We start from the raw sequence: 17,514 nt of genomic DNA, 5'->3' as shown, positions 1-17,514 counted from the left end.
GGGCCCCACTTCTAGCCACGTCAGCACTTAATAGAGAAATTAACAGAAAAACTGATGGAGGTCTGACATTGGCACAAATTTGTAAGATGAGGTATGCCATTGTCATTTTTAAAAGATCAGGTATGAAAGTGTCATTAGATCAATAGTTGAGGTAATTTTTTGTCATTTACCAAAAAATCTATCATTTGATCCAAAAATAAATAAATTTACTTTGCTCTTCCATCTACTCCCCGACGAGTTTCCACCGTCCGATTTGTCGACCCATATTCCATGGTCAAAGAGTGGGAGAAAATCAAAGACATAAGTTTCTCTGGTCATTCTAAATTTCATTGTTCACGTAGTGTAGTTGGTAAACTTTATTGCTCACACGTGGACCAGATATGTTAAAGATAATTTTTCAAAAGTGAGACTTTCTATGAATTCTCCGCCACCTAATGTTTTTGGCTCAATTTAAAAAATAAAAAATGTCAAAAAATTCATAAAGAGTCTCATTTGAAAAAAAATCTCCTTAACATTTCTCATTTGAATTTGAATTTAAATGCACTTCTTGAAAAAGGAGGCATGTAAATTCCACTAAAGAGATCCTTTTGAGCTACACTAGGAGACACGTAATTAACCAGCCTCCTTTAAAAATAATAAAAAAAGCGCTCTTTCTAGACTCAAGTGGTTTTTTAGAAAAGGAGAAAGCCGAACAGAAACCTCAAAAACCTGAGTAAAGGTTTTAAACTTTTTTAGATACAAGTATTGCTTAAAATTTATTCGATATGTTCGATATTTTCATGAAAATATCTAAAAAATTAGAAAAAGATATGCATTCCCTAATTAAGATTTCGTTATTTGAAACCATTTGGAATAATTAAAAAAAAAAAAATCTAGAAAACATATGAAACATTCTTACCGGTAATAACCTTCATAAATATTCAGCTCAAATCATGCCCATGTTCTTACCGGTAAGAAGTTGTGTAAATATTCAGCTCAGATATTGAACGTGTTCTTACCTGTAAGAACACGTGTAAATAAAAGATGCATGTCATTACTTGTCTTCACACGCTACCCTTGAATCGTGGCACGTCAAAACATAGTTGTTGGCATGCGATGACATGTCATGGCTTGCATTTTGTTGACGTTTTGCGCTCTTGGCAAGGCTTGTCATGACTTGTATTGACACGGTAACCCTCGCATCGTGGCACCTTAGGACATTGATGTTGGCCACGAGATGACAAGCGTTGCAAATTATCAGCAGAATGCATGTCATGACACGCCATGCATTCTCTCTATAAACCCTAATGCTCCGCTTGGTTTCTCGAAAAATGTAGGAAATTAAAACTAAGAATTTGGAGGGGAGAGAAAGAGAGGCTTACGTACGTGATTGGTGAGTGACGAAGCCAGTTTACCAAAGAGAATTCGAAGGAGAATTTTGAAGGCCAACGACTTCATTTAGGTAAAGCTGAGGAAGGTGAATCGCCGTGCAGTTTGTTTTTTCCTTTCTAGGTAATGTTTGCAACATCGATGTTTTGGTGTGCCACGATGTGAGGGTTAGCGTGTCAAAGTGTTAGAAAAATGCATGTCATGACTTGTCTTGACATGGTAACCCTCGCATTGTGGCACACCTAAATATCGTTGTTAGCCACGACATAACAAGTGTTGTGAATTGTCAGCAGAATGCATGTCATGCCACGCCATGCATTATGTCGATAATTCACGAGGGTTGTTATGGCATGTCATGATGCGAGGGTTAACGTGTCAAGACAAGTCATTATGCGCCGTGCATTTTTCTAACACTTTGCCTATTATTTCGGAATAATTTAAAAAAAAAAATAATATCTAGGAAATATATGAAGAGTTCTTACCGATAATAACCTTCGTAAACTTTTAGCTTAGATAATGAATGTGTATTATTCCATCATGGACTACCATCATGTTGCAACTTGTTGGCTTTTGACTCCATCCAAAAATTACTTGCACTTAATTTTCAACCAAGTGAGTCCATTTCTTCTACCAAAGTTAGCCTTATTATTCCTTTCAGAAATTGTCTGTGTAGGACGTTTGTTCTTTTGTCTTCATTTTCGTTCACTTGAACATATATGATCATTTCTTCACACTTACAGGGATGGCAGAATCAAATTATTTGGCAAAGATAACACCCAAGCTCTACTTGAGTCTGTCAATGCAGTTCCAAGCAAATTTTTACAGGTTTTGTACCAGTATTACGTGTTACTTTCTTCGATTTCCAACAGTTTTGTTTTAGTTTCCATGTTAATGTAATGAAATTTAAAGATTGTTCGTCTTGAAAAGTATAGCAGACGGTTCTTTCGTAAGATGATTTGATAGTCTGATGTAAATGGTGATGTTTATGTTCAGTTTATGGAGAACCAAGGCATACTTCTAAATGTAAATACCAAGAACCACACTGAGGCAAGTTTCTGCACTATGCTTTCCCTTGATATAATTTTCGTTGTTCGATGAATGAATGATCAAAACTTGGTTTTTGGCTATGTTTATCTACTGCATTTTAATAATTATTTTGCAATGTTGTGCTTAGGTTTGGGACATAAACGTACTCTAAAATAATTACAATCGAAACATACACTAATCTAAGACATTACAAACTTAGGCATTTTAGGAGGAATTGTCAATTTTACACTAACAGAAGCCTCTATTGATCATAGTAGTTGTCGAGATACATTGGCGTAAGCTTCTGACAAATGTTGGCAGGAATCAACTAGTGCCTACCAGATGCTTGACAAAATTGTCTAATGAAGTTTTTTTTTTTTTTTTTGTCGCAACTATGACTTCATTATTTGAAACCGTTCAGGATAATTTAAAAAAAAAAAAAGGATCTAGGAAATATATGAAGCATACTTACTGGTAATAACCTTCGTAAATATTCACCTCGGATAATGCACGTGTTCTTACTGGTGAAGCTGTGTAAATATTCAACTTAGATATTGAACATGTTAGAACACGTGCAAATAAAATATGTATGTCAGTACTTGTCTTGACACCCTAGCCTCGCATCGCAGCATGCCAAAACATCATTGTTCACATGCGATGACATGTCATGGCATGCATTTTGCCGACCTTTTGCACGCTTGACATGACTTGTCTTGACACGGTAAACTCGCATCGTGGCACACCAAAACATTGTTGTTGGCCACGACATGACAAGCGTAGTGAGTTGTTAGCAGAATGTATGTCATGACACACCATGAATTCTCTTTACAAACCCTAATTCTCTGCTTAGTTTCTAGGAAAATTTAGGAAATTAGAAAAGAATTTAGAGAGAAGAGAAAGAAAGGCTTACGTACGTGATCGGCGAGTGGTAGAGCCGGTTTATTGGAGAGAATTCGTCTTGTCCACACGTGTTCCAGGTCACCCACTTCATATTGTCCACATGTTTAGCTTACAAATTCACCACACATGAGGAAGCATGTGAGAATGTGAAGGTAAAAGAGTTGCACATTGGAAAAAGGAGAAACTTTGCAAGGGCTTATAAGTAAGTTTGGTTACTCCTCATATTGCCAATTGGTTTTATGGTGGAACTTCAACTTGCTTCATGGTATTAAAGCGAGTTAAGAAAGAGGACAAGAATAATGGCGGCTCCCACGCAAATTCCCAAAACTACCCACAAATGCAAATCGAAAATAGAGGTCTTCTTCGAGAGCTAGTCGTTCAAAAACGAGTACCCAAACATTGTAGACTGTAATTTCACTCCTCCTTCCTCACAGAAAAAGAAGAAGAAGATAATGAGGAAATTGAGAAATTAAGGTGGTGAGCTCAGCTCAGAGTAACTGGGGGATGAGAGAGAAAATGAGGAGATAGAGCATGATGAGAATGTCCCAGTCATGCCTTTGTCACCCATCTGGGTGATGGCCAACACGCCTCAATTTCGGTGCCTACTAAAATCCAAATCAGGGTGTGTCACAGTACACCAAATTCCAATATCTTTTTATTGTTGCAAAGTTACTTATTACGTTTAATAAATGAATGAATGGTTGGATTATAAGGACTGCATTTTACGGATAGAGAAATACTAGCTTACATATGTGTGACGGAAAAGAAGAAAATATGAAGAAAAAAAATTGAAAAATTATGCCTATAATTTTATTTTAGATATTTTATTAATTGTGAAATTATACACACACGCACATACATATATATACACACACACACACATACACACACACACACACACACATATATATATATATATACACACACACTTAAAAAATACACACACACACACACACACACACACACACATATATATATATATATATATACACACACTTAAAAAATACACACACACACATATATATACACACACTTAAAAAAATTGATAGCCCTAGGCAGGAGCCTATTCAGCTATCCTCAGGGCCGACCTTGCCCTCTATTATACAAGGTTCTTTGTGTGTGTCTCTAAGATAAAATTAGTTATTTTGTAACCCTCTATGCAATTAACATTAAAAAAAAGTTGTTAACTCATGTGTTCCTAAGCACTTTCGATAGAACCACATTTCATTAAAAATCTTCTTGAAGCATCCAGCACTTTAAAATTGTGCAACAATTTCGCCACAAAATCACCTTTAAAGTCGGCCACAAATGGAACCAAATACTTCATAGGTTACACCGATTTTTTTGGTTAAATATTTTCTTCATCTTATTATTTGCACAAAGTCATAATTAAAAAGATTAATGATTTTCCTCTAATAGTTTCTCTTTTGTTGGTTACGAAAATATTAAGTGGAAAAACCTCACAATTAAATCTCAAGCGCAAGTGTTACTCAATCCTCGTTTGAGAATGCTTGCGTAAGTACTCATGTTCCTAAGCATTTTAGCAGAAGCACTTTCGATAGAATCACATTTTATCAAAAATCACAATATATTATACAAAAAAATAATAATTTATCTCAATTTCTATAACAAAATATATTATGAAGTGAAATAAAAATTAGGATTAAATATAATTAATACATTAAAATTAGGGAAAAAAAAAGGAGAAATAAAATATCTTAATATATGAGGTGATTAAATGTATGATAACATGTACGTTGAGTTAAGGGACTGAAATTATTTTAAATCTTACACAAGATTTTAGACTTTTAGTCGAAATTTGATTTCTTTTAAAGACTAAAATAAAGTTTTCTACAATATTAATTTGGAGTATTTATAAACTGTTTGTATAGCTAAACGTTATTATAAGGTCATCTCCAACAAAAAAGACTAAAAATAGTCTCATTCAGAATTATAGCCATGTAAGAAATAATTTTTAAATAAAAAGTATTAGACCATACTCATATACCATCTCCAACTAAAGCGGCTAAACAAAGTCCCTTAACAATTTATTATTTTTAATTTAAACTTGTAAGTGAGAGGTTTTAGGTTCAATTCTTGCGAAAGGCGAATTTGAACCATATTTTTATGACTAGCCTACTGTGAGACTTAGTCCACTCCCCCACTTCTTAATGTAGATAATATCATATGTATTAAAAAAAAAGTTTATACTTTAAATTTATTGATTAATTTAATTAAACTCCCGTTGGATATTTTCAAACCTGACCATTAAATTTAAATCAATTATTGGATTTGGCTTTTGGACCTTTGGCCATCTCTATTGGATATGGCCTAAGAAAATTTAATTAGGGACCAATAACAATAAACAATAAAAAAAAATTGTTTATGGGTGCATTCTAGATTATTTTTATTTTTATTTTTATAAAATATGAGTACATTTATACAAGGGACATTTTACATATAAAAGTTTGGTATTTTTATATAAAAATGTAGGTACATTTGACATTAAAAAATTTGGTACATTTTATACCAAAAAAAAAGGGCACGTTTTATATAAATTAAATGGGTACATTATATATATATATATATATATATATATATAAACAATGGGTACATTTTAGATTTAAAAATAAATAAATTGATTTCATAATAAGAAATGGGTACATTTTATATAAAAAGAATCGTACTTACAAAACAAAAAAATTGGTACACATATAACAAAATGGTCATTTTTAAAGAAAAATGGGCACATTATAAACAAACTACAAGTACAAATAAAAGGTTAAAAAAATTATGAGTACAAATAAAAGTTTAAAAAATATGGGCAAAGAAATTAATATATGAGTACAAATTAAAACAGAAAAGAAAATTGGTATAATTTAAAAAAAAAGTTGCAAATTAAAAATGGGTACCAACTAAAACTAGAAATATATGATACAAAGTTTGGCCATAAATATAAATACACCAAATGTATATATTTGACAGCAGAACAAGGACAAGTTATTCAACAGAAAAGCCGTCTATAAAAAAGGTTGCACCAGCATATCAAGAAAATAGAAGGACAAACGCAAGACAGTACAATAAGGAGAAGTTAATGTACTTAATTTACTTTAAAAGAAAAGGAAAGTGCAAATGAATGTACCCAAATTCCTAACAAATCGGAGATGATCATCCGCTGACTCCAAAGATAAGGAAAGCCATTGTTGTTGCAGATCACATCATCAACGACGATATCTGAGGATCCAACTGGCCGAGGCTTCTTCCCAAGACTACTCGTTGATCCCAATGACAAGGGAAGTCGTTCGTCTTGGTTCCGCAATAGGCGGTGCACCCAATAACTTTTAATGCGTGCAGAGTTGGGGAAAGGAACTATAAGGGGGCGTTTGTTTGCCCTCACTAAGTTGGACTGGACTGGACTGGACTAGCTATTAGTCCAATACTGTGTTTGTTCCATGCTGGGACTAACATTAATGAGACTAAAGGGGACTAGCATGGACAAAACCCTTCACTAAGAGGTCTTAGCGAGACCCCCCAATAACCATGGGACTAGCTAAGACTATCATCTCTTTCTCGTCCTCGTCATGCTCAATGACCACTTCCGACAGACTCCTCATCATCTCCGATCACCTAGATCAATCATTAACTTTCCGATTCTCTTTCAAATCCATTTCACAACCAACTTTCATATAAAATATACCAAATTGAAGCTGGGAGTGACAAGATTACGATTTTACCTGAATCGAGGCCAAAATGTGGTCGAATGTGGCCGAAAAATGGCCTGGAAGTCTCGGCCTGTTTGGGCTTCTTCAAATCCATGACAGATTTGAGCATTCAAAGCTAAGATCTCGGTCTAGGGATGGTGATGAATTTTTTGGCGGTGCTAACTTCATCCAATTTAACAAGGGTTGGCCGGAAAACACACTGGGAAACCTGCAACTCGTCGGGAAAATTGGAGCCATGAGGTTCCATTCGAACAACGCATTGCTAGAGAGGGAGGGAGGACAGAGAAATAGAGATTGGAATCAATAAGGAGTTTGACCAGGAATGAGAAAGAGACATGAATTGAGAGGTCTAAGAGGAAAAAAAAAAGGGAGAGGGTGGGACAATGAGAGCAGAGGAAAAGAGTGGGACGGAAATGGTAGGAAAAGATGAAAAAAAAAAGATAAGATCATAATAAAATATTAATAATTTATATATTAAATAATATAATATTAGAATTTGTTATTATCCAGCTTCTTAGTCTAATACTGCACCAAACGCTTCACTAAGTTAGTCCAATTTAGTCTAGTCTAAGCCAGTCCAGCTTAGTCCTTGAAGCTAATCCAGTCCGAGATAGTCCGGCGCAACAAACACCCCCTAACTTGACAAATATCCCCCTGCTTCTCGTGATCGTCTAAATCCACTAACTTGAGCCACACGAGTTGCCTCAATTTTCATCTCATCCCATAAATAAGGTACAAGCTTTTGTACTCCCTTGATGAGAATACAAGGATGATCAAAATATTTAGTTCGTGCTCCAAGAACAACAGATAGAGCTAATCCTAATAGCGTATCCCCTTGGGAATGCAGAGGACCTTCAAAACCAAATTCATTTTCTGATAGATGTTCGGTGGTTGTAAGATGGTCAAAGGGTATGGCCGGGCCACTTTTGAACTTCATTGCTTGGTAGAATAACTTGCAATTCAGCGCGTTGAAGGGATTCCTGCAAATTAAATAACGTATAGATAGCTAATTACTAACAGTCTTGATCTGAATGCTCCCTCAAGTATTAACAAAATTAATTTTCATTTCAAGAGAAATTAAGAAGAAGAGAGACCAACCTCATTCAACCAATTGTTTTCCAACTTTGCCACTTCATTGCCACTTAGTTTAATGCATTTAGTTAACTCCAGGCGCTCAAGCATCGGGGGCAATTTTGGAATTTTCTCCAATGACGTGCAATCATCCAGATACAAGTCACATAGGCTTGGTGGAAGGACTTGTGGAATTTTCCGAAGCCTCTTGCAACCACTTAATCTAAGTTTCATTAAGTTGACAAATTTGCTAATGCAATCCGGAAGACTAACAAAATTGTTTCTCGACAGATCAAGGCTTGCTAATGCGAACCAGCAACCAAGGGGCACAAGAAAATCACTTTCCGATAAATTGCATCCTCCCAAATCAAGATCAAATAGGTTGGGAAGGGCTAATGTGACAGAGTTGCCATCTGAAATATCCAAGTTAGTTGAAAGCAGCTGAGATTGGGTACTGCAAGATGAAACTTCGTCAAACTTCACCTTATTCTTCCCAAATGTCACGAGTTTTGGGCACTTACCGAAATGAACTTGAATCAGATCTTGCAACCCATATAGATGATGTAATGATGTACCTGTAAGGTTCTCACATTCATTTGCCTTCAATCTTTGAAGCCCAGTAAGATATGTAATTGATGAAGGCAATTCTCTTATGCCACTCTGTTGTATATCCAAGTCGGTTAGAGATTCCATCTTGCCCTCTTCTATTTCTGGAAATCTCTCGAGCCTTGTGCAACCTTTGAGATAAAGCCATTCAAGGGATCTCAACCCAAGTCTTGTTGCAAACCTCGTAAGCTTAGAGCACCCATTAAGATTCAAGTAAACAAGTTTATCAAGGAATCCAACAGAATCATCAACCTTAACCAAACTTTTACAGTCACTTAGAACCAAGTGCTTTAGATTTGGGCTTCCGGATAAGTCAGGGATTTTTTCTAAGAATTCACAGCCTCTGAAATTTATAGATGTAAACTTCGCCGAATTCTGTGAAAGCAAAATCAAAAAAAAAAAAAAAATCACATGCTTTTAAAAGAATATAATGAAACACTTGACTGTCTTTTGGAAATAAAATATGTGTAAATAAATAATGGTTCAAAATAATTTAAAGTATGTACCTTAAATCCCATCAATTGTCTAATTTTCCTGTATGACATATCAAAACTAGCGAGATGTCTTGCATGATAATTGGACGATCCGAACCAGTTTTGAACTTCATTACGTGGAAGAATAACTTGCAATTCAGCGCGCTGAAGAGATTTCTGCAACGACAATAATGTATAGATAACTAATTACTAAGAGTCATGATCTAAATGCTCTCTCAAGTATTAACAAAATAAATTTTCGTTACACGAAAAATTAATAAGAAGAGGGAGCAACCTCATTCAACAAATTGTTTTCCAACTTTGCCACCTCACCGCCTCTTAGTCTAAAGCAATTAGTCAAAACTAGGAGCTCAAGCATTGGGGGCAATTTTGGAATTTTCTCCAATGACGTGCAATCATCCATATATAAATCCAATAGGCTTGGTGGAAGGACTAGTGGAATTTCCAGAAGCCTTCTGCAACCACTCAATCTAAGTTTCATTAAGTTGACAAATTTGCTAATGCAATCCGGAAGACTAACAAAATCGTTTCTCGACAGATCAAGGCTTACTAATGTGAACCAGCAACCAAGAGGCACAAGGAAATCACTTTCTGATAAATTGCATCCTCCCAAATCAAGATCAAATAAGTTAGGAAGGGCTAATGTGATAGAATTGTCATCTGAAGTATCTGAGTCAGTTGAAAGCAACTTAGATTGGGTACTGCAAGATGAAACTTCATCAAACTTCACCTTACTCTTCCCAAATGTCACGAGTTTTGGGCACTTACCGAAATGAACTTGAATCAGATCTTGCAACCCATATAGATGATGTAATGATGTACCTGTAAGGTTCTCACATTCATTTGCCTTCAATCTTTGAAGCCCAGTAAGATATGTAATTGATGAAGGCAATTCTCTAATGCCACTCTGTCGTATATCCAAGTCGGTTAGAGATTCCATCTTGCCCTCTTCTATTTCTGGGAATCTCTCAAGCCTTGTGCAACCTTTGAGATAAAGCCATTCAAGGGATCTCAACTTAAGTCTTGTTGCAAACCTCGTAAGCTTAGAGCACCCATTAAGATTCAAGTAAACAAGTTTATCAAGGAATCCAACAGAATCATCAACCTTAACCAAACTTTTACAGTCACTTAGAACCAAGTGCTTTAGATTTGGGCTTCCGGATAAGTCAGGGATTTTTTCTAAGAATTCACAGCCTCTGAAATTTATAGATGTAAAATTTGCCGAATTCTGTGAAAGCAAATCAAAACAAAAAAAAAAATCACATGCTTTTAAAAGAATATAATGAAACACTTGACTTTTTTTTTTTTTTTTGGAAATAAAATGTATATGTAAATAAATAATGGTTCAAAATAATTTAACGTATGTACCTTAAACCCCTTCAATTGTCTCATGTCTTTGTATGACATATCAAAACTATCTTGGTCCATGACATCATTCCAAGCATCACAACTTTTCTGAAGTACTCTTTGACTATCTCTGAAAGGTTCTTCTTCATAAGACTCGTTACTATCCAATGTAGTTTGCAAACGATCTATACTTTTCTTAGGTACTTGAACTAAGATATCCTTAACAATCTCGCTGATTATTGTAGCTTCGTAGCTAGCAGTTCAAACCAAATAACACATTTAATCAGTGAACTATCTTTTTTGCTATATTTTAGAGATGTAAAAAACAAACAGAGGGAAATATTTCAAACAGAGATAAATATTATACGATATTAACCAAAAGTGTACTTGAAATTTTTTCTCTGTTTCTTATCCAAAATGCACTAGTACTTACTAATAAAGTCCATTATGTGTCGCTTGCTAAAGATCTAAAGAGTAAAAATGAAACAAAAAAACTAAATTGTTGACATTCTTGTAGGAAATTAACTATATAAATACACGGTAAGGGGGAGGAAATGTGCGTACTCTCCCTCCTTGACAGGAAATCCTGACAAATTTGCTACTTCTGTAAGAGCTTTCTCCCACATGGGCACCTTCTCGTTGTTGTTGCCGGATTTGCTCACAAGTTTTTTAAACGCGTCACCAAAACTACTCTCTTGCTTTCGTACATGGGACGGTTCCACCTTGTAAAAAACTGGCAAAACCATTTGTTGCTTTGATTCTCTACATTGAAGAATCCTGACGAGCTCTTCCAAGCACCACGATGAAGATGCATAGGTTTGAGAGAATATGACAAGAGAAATTCTTGATTCTTCAATTGCTTTGAGAAGCGCTGGTGCTATTTCTTCTCCTCTTCGAAGTTCGCGATCAATGAAGGTCTTGATTCCCTTATTAACCAAAGCGTTGTATAAATGATCTGTAAAATTGGTGCGTGTATCCTCTCCTCTGAAACTCAAAAACACATCATATTTCCATGAAGGAGGCAAGGAAGAAGAAGCGACCAGTTGATTGGCCATAGAAGAATTAAAGCATGGTAACCTAAAGAAAAGAGCCTCTCAAAGAATTGGAATGTGCAATATGGTATGACAATGGACTCTTGTTATATCAATCCCCAAGCATTTCTTCCTACCTACTACCTTCCAATGTGAATGTGGTCAACTTGAAGGAGAGGAACTTTCCCCGACAACTTCATTTTCACTTAGAGTACTTTAATTGCTGGCCTACGGCATGCCGCATGCGATGCAACAACATATATATATATATATATGTATATATATTACGCAATGAAAGCGCCGTTGCTTCTCTGTCTTATATTACAGTTAGTCTTCACTTCACATAGGTAACACTAATAAAAATATAAAAAAAACTCGCATGTGCGTCAGTAAACAAAATATATAATACAAAAATTAAGAATGAAGTTTCCCAAAGCCTAGTTGTTTGCGATCTAAAATTTAGGGCATTTACTATAGTACTTCGACGTATGAGATGCATCAGTATTTGAGACGTTAGATTGAAACTATTAAGATCTAGCCATACAAATCTAACAATTTAAATGTTTCATGCATCTTATACACAAGTGTATTGTAGAATTTTTGTTTTTTTTTTTTATTTTTTATAGACAAACGATAGTGTTACTAGGTGATTTTTTTTTTACTAAATTAGAAGTGTCCTCACCCTTTGGTCTTGTATCTTTACTTATACTAATCATGATGAGTTTTCTTACCTTACAATTAATACAAACCTATGACTCAATAGCGGAGCCAGGAATTATTTGATGAGTGGGCTAAACTAAAATTATCACTAGGAGATCAAATGGTTAAATTTTTTTGTTACATACATAAAATTGCACAATAAAAAGCTTGAAAGTAATAATTTAAAGCAAGAAATTTAACTATGAATAAAGCAAGTTTTAACTAGATTTAACAAAGAAAACATTTGAATCTGTTTCCCCGGGTCTCGTTCCAATTCCAAAGAAGCATCATCAAAAACTTTTTCTTGAGGTTCAATTGTATTAGATGTCTGGTGAGAATCATGAGGCTGCTCAGTTGATATTGGTGCGTTATCATTAGATGCAAAAGGTATATCACTCTCTAATTTATCACCATCATCTCTTTTTTTAAAGAATGAATCAATAGTTCTTAACCTCTTCACTGAACGTTAACCTAACACATTGAACAACAATAATACAAGTTTATATGATAAATTACATTTCTAAGAAATCTATCATACTATCAGAAAAAATATATTAAAAAAATTGATTTTTTAAAGTACAAATGTACGAACTATTAAAATTAAAGCAATAAACAAATAAAATCATCAAGATATAAGAATAAAGTGGTCAAAAACTTACCTATAGATGAGAAAAATCAATAAACTTTCTCACTTGTATGCTTGGTTTTTGTGAACTGCAGACAAGAGACGACGAAGGTTTTCTGAACTGAAAAGTGAAATAGGGTCACTGTTGTATCCCAAAAGTCAAAAAAAATAATAATAAACTACTTATAGGAAACCTAAAATAATAAAATATTAAATCTACTTTTTAAAACCGGATGACTACTCCTAGGAAACCTAAACTAATCACTATAGACTACTCCCTATAAACTAATCAAATAAATAGACTTATTGGGACGTGTGTGTGTCAGTGTGTATACAATTTGAAATATAATAATAATAAATTTTGGTATTGATTAAAGTAAATCATTTATTTAATATTTATTAACTCTTACTTTTTCTAAAAGTAGTCATATTTTTCTGAACTTTTACTTGTTGGGTGGGTTATAACAATTAAAAATAATATAATAGTTTAAATTATCAGTATTTTTAACCTTAAACAACTAAAACTCTCCATATGCTAGAGCCCACCCTAGCCTTGTTACTGCCTCCGATGGTGCATATGATATGAGGATTTGATTGTCAAATCATAATTGGATTCTACTTTAAGTGTACACAATTACATTCCTAATTAATAATTTGGTTCACAACACTTGCCCTTGAGCATATACAACTTAAGAAGTAGTCGCATCGGGTTTTTCTTGATTAGGGAATGGAATTGTGTCGTCAGTTCTCGGTAGATATAATAACACAAGTCTCATAATAAATTTCTCTTGTACTGTCAATGTTCTCCAAAAAAAAAAAGTTCTCATAGTAAGTGGTGCCTATCAAAAAGAAAATCTTAAAAAAAACCTTGCTACGGTAATCCAATGGAATTAAGGAGAAAAAAGTGAGTTAATGTAGGATGTCGATGTTTCACATTTTCAGGAGGATCAATAAAGCTCACCAATGTATGACTAGCCCAGGTGTCTCATCAAAACATCATCACGTTACCAAAAACTCATTGAAAAAAAATGTGCTCCTAATCGTAGGAAAAATGATACATTAAAGTTATGAGAATATACTTCAGAATACTCTCCCTAAGTTCGAAAAACTCCCTTGATTTGCCATAGAATAATTAAAGCCAGATAAGCGAAAGGAAAGAGTCACTCACAAAAATGGAATATGCAGTATTGTATGGACAATGGCTTTATATTGTTATATCAATCGTCATGCTTTTCTTCCTACCTACTATGTAATGTAATCAAGTTAAAAGAAGATGAATTATCGTGACAACTTAATTTCAAAAGTGATTTCTACCGAGCATTTTATTACTTATCACCTTTCATTGTGGTAACTTCATTTCAAAATTGAATTTGCAGAATATGATTTAAGAAGATGGTCTCTCTCGCATTACATTTCAAGTATTTTCCTTATTCATAAAATAGTATCCCTTCAGTCAATAATAGCTTAACCTTAATTTCCAATCGTTGACTTTTTTAATTGTTGGCGTACGGCATCCGATGGATCAGCATAGATGTGGACTCAACAACTTAATTGTTCATTCAATCAAATAACAACACATCATTGCTTCTGTCTTATATTATAGTTTGTAATAAATAATAAACCATTTACCCCAACAACAAAAAAAAAAAAAAAAAAAAACTCGCATGCTCATCCCTAAGTTAATAAAAATGAAGTTTCCCGTAAATTTGATGGTATGAGATATATTTAGAGATGGCAATATTAATCCTTTAAACCCGATAATCATGATTAATCCTTTATTAATGTCTTATTGTTCTTCAGGTTCCATTTTTATTAAAAGTTTGTAAAATAAGAACATTATGCCGAAATTCATAAAGAAGAAATGCACTATTTATTTTTACTTCACAGTTTATATGTTGAATTAACTCATTAGAAACACAAAAATAAAGATTTATGCACCTATCAAACTGTGAACGACTACTCCCAATAATAACTTAATAACTTAGTATTTTCCTTAGTTCATAAAATTTAGTATTCTTTCAGCCGATAATAACTTAACTTAACCTTAATTTCCACTTGACTTTTTAAAGAGAATTTTAACAAAAAAACTTCCGGTACTGTTCGTTTAACGAAAAACCACATTTTTATACTAAAAAGTCAATCCTGGTACTATTTATTTATCTTTTATTTTGTACTTATCATTAGAACTAAAAATTTTCCAACTTTTTTTATTAGTTTTATTTTTTTTCAATTGCTGCCTTACGGCTCCAATGCAACAACATAAAATATATTAACCATATGAAAGAGTCGTTCCTTCTCCGTCGTATATTACAGTCAGCCGTTCACATGCGTCTCCGTAAACAAAATATATAATATAAAAATGAAGGATGAAGTTTCCCAAAGCCTAGTTGTTTGCGATCTAAAAATTAGGGTTTTTAACTTTTTATTATAATACTTATTTGAAAAGTTAAACTGAAACTGTCAAGATACCGCAATACAAATCTAACAATTCAAATGTTTCATGTATGGCGTAAACAAGTGTACTATAGAATTTTCACTAATTTTTTTTTTATACAAATGATAGCGTTAGTTGGTAAATTTTTTTCACTAAGTTAGAATTGTGTCCTCATCCTTTGTCCTTGTATCTTTACTTACAGTAATCATGATAAATTTTCTTGCCTTGCAATACAAACCTATGAAAATTTGATCGTCAAATCATAATCGGATTTTACTTTAAGTTTACATACTCATATTTCTAATTAATAATTATGTTCACAACACTCGTTCTTTAGTGTATACAACTTAAGAAGTAATAGTATTAGGTCTTTCATGATTAGGGGATGGTAGTTGTTGTTGTCGATTCTCAGCATATATAATAATTGCTAACATGAGTCTCAGAGTAGGGGTGCATATAAAAATGAATTTCTTACAAAAACCTTGCTACGATAATCCAATAGACTTTAGGAGAAAAAAAGTGAGTTAATGCAGGATGTCGGCGTTTCACATATTCAGGAGGATCTTTAAAGCTCACAAAGATATGACTAGTACATGTGTCTCATCAAAACCTCATTAGGTTACCAAAAACCTAATGGAAAAAAAGTGCTCCTAATCGTAGAAAAAAGAGTACATTAAAGTCATGAGAATGTACTTCAAGATACTCTCCTTGAGTTCGAAAAAATCCCTTGATTGGCCATAGGAGAATTAAAGCCAAATAAGCAAAAGAAAAGAGTCACTCAAAGAATTGGAATATGCAGTACGGTATGGACAATGGCTCTCTATTGTTATATCAATCCTCATGCTTTTCTTCCTACCTACTATGTGTCGTTCAACGTGAATGTGGTCAAATTGAAGGATTAAAATTTTCATGACAACTTCATTTTAAAAGTAATTTATAACAAGCATTTTCCTACCTAGCTATTACTTTTTAATGTAGCAACTTCATTTAAAGTAAATTTACAGAATGTGGTTCAAGAATTGTCTCTGTAGCATTACATTTCAATTATTTTCGTTATTCATAAAATGGTTCATTTCAATTATTTTTTAGTCAATGGTTTATTATTATTATTATTACTAACTATAATATAAGACAGAAGCAATAATGTGCTGTTATCTGATTAAAAAGACAATTAAGTTGGTGAGTCCACATACATGCTGATCCATCGGATGCGGTAAGCCAACAGTTAAAAAACTCAACTAGTAATAAGGTTAAGCTATTATTGGTTGAAAGGATACTATTTTATGAAGGCTTTTTAGCTAAAATAATCTCTGAGATTTGCATAACACATCATTTTAGTCTCTGAGATTTGAAATCAATAGAAGTGGTCTTTGATATTGTACATCATCAATCATTTTGGTCATTTCCTGCAAAATTATGTTAAATAATAATCAAAATGACAAAATCATTTTGGTCATTGTATTCTTATTTAAGTGAGATTTTTCAAGGAATGATCAAAATAATTGATGGTGGACAAACTCAAGGATTAATTCTATTGATTTCAAATCTCAAAGACCAAAATAAGGAGTTATGCAAATCTACCATTTTAACTAAAAAGCCTTCATAAAATTGTATCCTTTCAGCCAATAATAGCTTAACCTTATTTCCACTCGTTGAGTTTTTTAATTGTTGGCTTACCGCATCCGATGGATCAGCATGAATGTGGACTCACCAACCTAATTGTCTTTTTAATCAGATAACAGGACATCATTGCTTCTGTCTTATATTATAGTTAGTAATAATAATAATAAACCATTGACTAAAAAATAATTAAAATGATTTCTGCACATATCAAACAGTGAATGACTACTCCCAGTCCCAGTTCCCATAAGAAGGATCCAGGTATTTTCCTTGGTTCATAAAATTTAGTATTCTTTCAGCCAATAATAACTTAACCTTAATTTCCACTTGTTGACTTTTTTTAATCGCTGGCTTACGGCTAATTTCCACTTGTTAACTTTTTTTAATCGCTGGCTTACGGCTCCGACGCAAAGACATAAATATATACCCATATGAAAGCGTCGTTGTTTCTGTCTTATATTACAGAGTCATCCGTTCACATGCGCGTCCGTTAGCAAAATATATAAAAATGGATGATGAAGTTTCCCAAAACCTAGTTGTCTGAGATCTAAAAATTAGGGTTTTTATTATA

General features: G+C 33.6%; 1 protein-coding gene across 1 annotated transcript; it reads right to left on the bottom strand.

Annotated features, from left to right (window-relative positions):
• Positions 1 to 7,586: 7,586 nt before the first annotated feature.
• On the bottom strand, positions 7,587 to 11,680 carry LOC125473224 (disease resistance protein RPV1-like). Its single transcript, XM_048575757.1, has 6 exons — positions 11,099 to 11,680; positions 10,556 to 10,787; positions 9,462 to 10,415; positions 9,200 to 9,343; positions 8,115 to 9,068; positions 7,587 to 7,996 (listed from the first exon to the last, which is right to left on the bottom strand). The coding sequence occupies exons 1-6, from the start codon at positions 11,587 to 11,589 to the stop codon at positions 7,919 to 7,921; spliced, it is 2,853 nt and encodes a 950-aa protein (XP_048431714.1). The 5' UTR covers positions 11,590 to 11,680; the 3' UTR covers positions 7,587 to 7,918.
• Positions 11,681 to 17,514: the final 5,834 nt, after the last annotated feature.

Source organism: the organism of the source record quoted next, unplaced genomic scaffold, assembly GCF_019419815.1.
Source record: "Pyrus x bretschneideri cultivar Hongxiangsu unplaced genomic scaffold, Pyrus_bretschneideri_v1 Contig8, whole genome shotgun sequence".
In the NCBI taxonomy this organism is placed as follows: domain Eukaryota; kingdom Viridiplantae; phylum Streptophyta; class Magnoliopsida; order Rosales; family Rosaceae; genus Pyrus; species Pyrus x bretschneideri.
The sequence above is the reverse complement of the archived record's forward strand: the minus strand, read 5'-3'. Positions and strand labels throughout refer to the sequence as shown.